General features: G+C 44.7%; 1 protein-coding gene across 1 annotated transcript; it reads right to left on the bottom strand.

The window, feature by feature from the left end:
- Positions 1–4,468: 4,468 nt before the first annotated feature.
- On the bottom strand, positions 4,469–6,443 carry sox1b (SRY-box transcription factor 1b). The gene has a single exon (XM_005730864.1). It carries the CDS (start codon positions 6,118–6,120, stop codon positions 5,062–5,064), a length of 1,059 nt encoding a protein of 352 aa, XP_005730921.1. The 5' UTR covers positions 6,121–6,443; the 3' UTR covers positions 4,469–5,061.
- Positions 6,444–6,827: the final 384 nt, after the last annotated feature.

Genomic DNA, 6,827 nt, shown 5'->3' with positions numbered 1-6,827 from the left:
TGGGAGAAATATTGAAATATCTAACTATCCCAACCAGCTTAACATGGACATGCACTCTAAATTAGACAGCATGCAAGAATCTGGTGTTTTTTATGTGGAATTTAAGCTAATATGTTCAGTATTACTAAAATCACCACAGTCCAGTTCGGGCTCCATCCTTGGCTACAGTTAGATCCTCACATTGTGAATCAGTCTCAGAAAAACCAAAACAAGAACAATTATCCAGAGCAGAGCATCAAATAATTTTTAAAAACAAATGTGAACATAGACAGAAAAACTGCTCATTGGGACTTTTGATTCTCGCCTCCAGGCTGACTGAATTTTGCCACAAAATGATCCTTTTTCTGTCCAGTTTCGATCTTAGATGTTACTGATCTTTTTATATCTCTTCCAAAGGAGTTAACTTTTTGGGGCGTCTAATTTATCTTAAAAGTCTTTTTTCCAATTGAGAAAAAAAGATAACGCTGTGTTCATCCGTATTTTTTCCCCTCTTTTTTGAAAGATTTTGGAACGTCGACAGAAGCTGATAAAGAGAGCAAATGAGGCAGACTTTTTAGACGGCAGCAGAGACTGATGGAGAGAGTCAGACAGAGAGCAGCGAGGCTCCCTCAGCACCAATAGGTCTGCTTTTGGAAAAGAGGAGGGGGAGGAAAGGGGGGGGCGGGGGGTTGCTCGGATTAAGAGGCTGAAAAATGGTTAAAACGTGTCAACGTGTAATTGCACGATAAGGCCCCCTCGCGAGGAATCTGTTGGCCCCGTTGCTATTTTCTATGGCGTCCCCGGCTAATCTCCTCGCGCCACATTCAGTCTTGTGCAATCGGTCCCCCGTAATCTCCCATGACAGAACCGGGTCCAACGACAGAGGTGAGGGTTTTTATAGGAGGAGAGGGAGGGAAATATGCGGAGGCGTGATAAACTGACGCTGATTATCCACGTTCAGGACACCAGGAGCACATGGAATGGATTGGGGAAGGGGAGGGGAAGCGGGTGCACGGGGTTATGGAGTGGGACGTGCCAAAGCAGTGGTGTCCAAACATGTGCCAAGCTGAACATGAGGAGAGGAGGAAGACCTGCAGACACATGACTGTGGATGTGCGGATGCACAGGTCCAGCCCTCAGCCTCTCCTGATGATAGAAGCTGCCGCGTATAGCACAGTGTGGACCAGACCGAGCTGCACTTCTGACTGATGCATGCGCTGATTGATGTCTTTTTGCGTGGCGTATCCAGACAAGTGTCACTCGGGTATAATTTCATTTTACCTGGGTTTCGCGTCACATCAGGACCCGAGGATAAGCCTGATCATTTGAGTCCCACTTCTCTGATAATAGTAATTACTGACTCCCTTTCTCTTACACTTTGCGGAGGAAACGCTCCCATCATACCTCGAGGTTTAGCGAATCAATCAGAATAGCTGCGGCAGAATCCTCCACTTTCCCCTCTGCCATTTCCCTATCATCATATTAAGACATTTGCGATCAAAAAGTCCAATCAGAGCGGTATTCAGAGGCAATCATCTCACCTTTTATCACAATGAACAAATAATAATATCCTGCAGAAACAAGTTTTTGATGAGTGATAATTAAATAGTCAAATATCTCTTCACTTTTTTTTGTTTAAATTATCTTTATTTTTTAATTCCCATTCTTCCACAGGAAGCCACGCTTTAGAAATGCGTCGAGGAGCTGAGAAGGAAGTGAAGTTAACTTCCTGCTCAAACTTGGCGTTTTTGCAAAGACTGCACGACGCTCTTTTTCAGTAGCGCTTCATTTCATGCAGCACGAAACCTGATTTGCAAGTCTTTTACAGCCTCAACATCTGGCCGATAATGTTGTAAACTCCATGAACAAGAACACGAATAATGCGGAATGGGGTTTATAAATGTAACAGGAAGTATTCTAAAGTAACGAAGAAAAAGTTCATCTGTACCTGACGTCAGTTGGGTTGTGTCAAAACTCAGAAAAATCTCTCTAATGTACATCATTGCATTTAGAAATGATTTTGTTCTTATAGATTCTAGTTTGCTGTTTTGTATTTTAGCTTCTATATTTACAGTATGTATTTAAAAAGAACTTACCTTACAGTGAGATACTTTGAGCTGTCTGCGTTAGAACACATGACCTTTAACCTCTGATCCTGAGCTCAGTCAGAATCTGGAGTCTTGCGTTTAGCCGTGGACGCTTGCATGGAGTTCCACAAAGTGTCACCTGTGTGATGTCCGAAGAGCATTTTTTATTCTGCTGTCTGTTTTTAACACGGTCTTAGTTTTAAACTTTTCCCAGCCTGCTTGGACCAGAGTCCATGTTGAAACATCCACTGACCTGTTAAAGCTTTCTGCTAACTAGTTCATTTTGTTTTTTCTTGTTTTAACCTTTTGTTGAAAATAATCCAAGTAGTGTCTTGTGAGCTCCTAAATGACCCCCTCTTTGATTGGTGGGCTGTTTTCCCGCGTTAAAAATAAATCCTGATGATAAAAGTCTGTCATAGCGTATCGAAATGTTAGCAGCTTTTTTTATATCAGAGAGCAAAGACAGAGCCAAACAAACCTGGCATTTTATGTAGGGAAAGAAAGAAATTATATAAGACCAACTGTGTGCATATTAAATACCTGCTGGAATCATCTTTACTAGATGTGACTCGCATCCACGCTGCCCTCTCGCTTTTGAGTTCAGACCCGAGTGGGAATTAGTCTGATAAAACCACGGGTGTTGTTTGCCGGGCTTTTTGTTGGGGGTGACCTCCGGGTTGCCCCGGCTTACACCAGGACTAATCCCCCATTCTCCTCCAACACAAAAACCTCCTCTCCTCTCCTCGCCTTCTCCCTTCCTACCTCCTCCTGCCCTCATTCATTGCTCGCTCCCTAACCCGGGGGCCTCAACAGATTCAGCCATCAAATTTAAAAAAGGAAATAATGTAACAACCGTGACAATTGCACATACAGATGGAGGCATTTGATGCTGGAGGTCATGGGATGGGGTAAGATTTGAGGGCCGGCAGTAGAGTAAAAGCACCTAGGTGAAAGCGAGCGTTGAAGTGGGCCTGAGTGAGGGCACTGGGTGAATTGGTAGTGCACTGACTATCGGATACTTGCATTATTGGATTTTCTTCAGATTGCTGAGGTCATGACCCTGCAGTAAATAAGACTGAAGAGGAAAACCAAAAACAAACAAACAATTAAAAATTATTATAATAATAATATTTTGTCTTGGCCTATAAGTACAATCATTAAAGAAGCCAGGTGCACATTATAAAGTAAGTTTTAAATGATCAAGTAGGATCGTGTAGGTCAAACTGATGATGGAGACAAAAATGTCCTCTCATCCTAAAGAAGGGTATATTTTAGCCATGACTTCCACAAACGCACACACTGAGGCTATTTTATGAGTAATTTTTTCAAATACATATCCTACGTGTGTTTTTAGAATTTGGATGTAAGAGATACTGAAAAATAAACAACAACAACATGAAACAATTTCTCAAAATGGAAATAAAATAAAGCTTTGTATCTATCTATGGATGCGAATCACATGAGGGACAGTATTAAACATAGATATTAAAGAATAAAGGCACAGTTTATATTATATTTAAGAAAAAATAAAAAAAATCTTGAGTATTAGGACAGTGTTTGGCTAAAAATGTAGTCAATTTTTGTCTATATTTTAACCATCGACTGCACTCTTACAGATAAATTATCAGATTACAAAATATAGGATCCTATGTTGTCAGCACCTGAGTGTTTATTATTTTAAATGCTTTTTTAAAAAAATTCTAGTGCAGAAAACCCCAAATATAAACAAACAAACAACAAAGACGATTAAAAAAAATCTGCATTTACACCAATGAATCTGAATCTGTTCTCAGATGTCTGTTATCATCTTAATAATGATGATGAAAAGAGTAATGATGTAATCATGTAATGTAAAGAGTGATGTTAAGATTTTAATGGCGGGTAAATACCGTTTTTTCAACTGTATCAATAAAACATAAATACATTTTAAAAAAGGCTCGATCAGAATGAAGAGCAAAACCTGATCATGTTTTTATCAGAGGAGAAATCATCTATTAAAAACGCCGAGACTAATTCAAGGCATGCTATTATCAAAGTCACCTCTGTGGTTAGGAAACAGGCGTGCGTGCAACGTATTAATTATTATTTATTTCTTGTTTTGTGCATTTTTTGACCAGATTTGTTTTTCCCCGTCTACTTTAACGTTAATCCAGCCATACAAGGACGAGCATGTGTCGTTATATCCTAACAATACAGCCGATGTAGATAACCAGGACTTCTCAGAGCAGTTTAAATATGCAGACATTAAACACACCACGAGCTTTCTCCAAGACAGAAGAAATTCTTTAAAATTTATTAAAGTCGGCGCATATTCGTTTCCTCTTTAACCCCGCCCCCTCCCTCAAAAGAAAAAGAAATTGCGCATTTTTATAAATTATGTACAATTGCATAAAAGCGTTTTCAGTAGGCCTATTTATTCACAATTTACAAGATTTTACAACAACAAAAACAAAATTCAAATTACACCGACTGACTCACATGTTTACAAGCATTAAAACTGGAAATCATTTTTAAAAACTGCAGCCTAGAAACTTTTTTTCTCTCCTTAGTCTTCTTCTCCAACACATCTTCCATTCCCGCCCTCCGCTCATTTTTCGGACAGCTTTTATGGATCCCTTAAACACACCGCTGGTGCCTTTAATTCCACAGAAAAGTCGGGAAAAAAATAACCTTCAAATCGCACCAGCACTTCACGGATTATAATTTAAATCGTGTGAAAAAAATAAAAAACAAACAAACAAAAAAACCACTTGGCATGCTCTGTTCCAGAGAGCGATAGTGAACCGTGTGCGCTTTCCTTTAAACTCGGACAGACAGAAGAATCCATCACTGAAAGAAAAAAATATAATAACGATAAAAAAAAGTTTGTTCAAAGTGATTGCATTTTTATGGCTATAACCGCCTATAATTTACAATTCATCAGCAGCTCGTGCCCACATCTAGAGTGTAAATATTTGGTTGTGGTTTGTGGTGCTTGCAGGACATGTGGGGGGGTTTAAATGTGGGTCAGAGGAACCGTCCCGTTTACCGGAGTGGAGCCGCTGCTCTGGTAGTGCTGCGGGTGGAGCACGTGCAGTCTGCTCTGAACGGAGGAGTCCCCCGCCACCTCACCGGTCGGCAGATACATGCTGATCATGTCCCGCAGGTCCCCCGTGGGGCACGGCGGCGGTGCGCGCGCGGTGGACACCGGCGGGCTCACGCTCGGCTCAGATTTCACGAGAGACCCCAAAGTGCCGCCGATGGCCCCGGACACCGGAGACACGCCGGAGCTTTGGTGCTGGTGGGTGTAGCCGGTGATGCCACCGTAGCCCGGCGGAGACGCGCTCATGTAGCTCTGAGAGTTTGAGATGGGGCTGTAAGATAAGGCGCTCATGTCGTACCTGTGCACGGGCTGCGGGTTGTGCGGGTGGTGGTGCGGGTGATGGTGCGGGTGGTGCGGGTGAGCCCCGGTGCCCGGGTGTTGCGTGTACGCCAGCTGCGCCTCCTGCATCATGGCGTGAGCCGCCGCCGCTGCCGCCGCCACCTGGCCCGAGTACGCGCCGTTGGCCCAGCCGTTCACGTGCGTGGCGTAGCCTGCGTTTGGCCCCGCGTGCCCCCCTCCGGGGCTCTCCAGCCGCTGCCCGCCGCCCATCCCCACAGCCGCTGAGGAGCCGAGGAGCCCGCCGGCCAGCGAGTATTTGTCCTTCTTCAGCAGCGTCTTGGTCTTTCTCCGCGGCCGGTACTTGTAGTCCGGGTGTTCCTTCATGTGCATGGCCCGGAGCCGCTTCGCCTCGTCGATGAACGGCCTCTTCTCCGCCTCCGTCATCACTTTCCACTCGGCGCCGAGCCGCTTGCTGATCTCCGAGTTGTGCATCTTGGGGTTCTCCTGTGCCATTTTCCTCCGCTGACCCCGGGACCACACCATGAAGGCGTTCATGGGTCTCTTGATCCTCTCCTGTGGGACTTTGCCTCCGGCCCCCCCGCCTCCGCCTCCCGCGTGTCCCCCCGGGTTGGACGGGTTGGTCTGGGGCACTACGGGGGAATGTAAGTCCGTTTCCATCATGATGCTGTACATTCACCTCGTCTTTGTGGGACACCAGTCAAACACGAAGAAACATTCAGGCTGGCCCGCGCGCGCAGCAGCTAAACCTCCGAGGGAGAGATGGATGAAGAGTGAAAGAAGCAGAGAGAGGGGATGAAATCCGCTCAGAGGTAAACCTGCTCCCGCACTTCCTCCGTTTTCACCTCTTTTTTTCTTCCTCTTTTTTCTCCCCCCTCTGTCATCCACGAGCGCAGACAAGAATGGAAACCGCTTGTTTGAGCTTACTTTGGTTGAAGCTGTAGTGGGGAAAAGTTACCGGAGCGTGCCCGGGCCGCGCGCTTTGACAGCAGCTAAATGAGCGCGAGACGGCCAATGGAGAGGCTCGAGCGCAGACGTGATTTGCATGCAGGGAGGGGGGGCTCGAGGTTCTGGTGACGTCGGAGCGCGAGACCTAAAAATTACTCCCTCTGTCATCTGTTTTTTTTTATGTGTGTGTGTGTGTGAAAGAGAGCGAGAAAACACACAACATACAAACAGTTTAATTCCGGTAATTTTTGCGCACGTGCTCTTGCTTCAAACAGGCTGATTTAATCAGTGTTTCTAAAAACAAGACGCCGTCAGGGCAAATTCACGCCACAAGCAAGTACGAATATAATACTAATATTAATAATTAATAACAACAGATTCACAGGCATCATATAAGCGTGTTAGCCCGCTGCTTACGGCCAGTGAAAACTACA

The sequence above is a fragment of the Pundamilia nyererei genome, unplaced genomic scaffold (assembly GCF_000239375.1).
Source record: "Pundamilia nyererei isolate P.nyererei 1_Seehausen unplaced genomic scaffold, PunNye1.0 scaffold00040, whole genome shotgun sequence".
In the NCBI taxonomy this organism is placed as follows: Eukaryota; Metazoa; Chordata; class Actinopteri; order Cichliformes; family Cichlidae; genus Pundamilia; species Pundamilia nyererei.
This window is presented reverse-complemented; position numbering and strand designations above follow the sequence as displayed.

What these genes read in the sequence shown, in the direction of transcription:
- sox1b (XM_005730864.1), bottom strand. Translation starts at nt 6,120, where the DNA reads ATGTACAGCATCATGATGGAAACGGACTTACATTCCCCCGTAGTGCCC.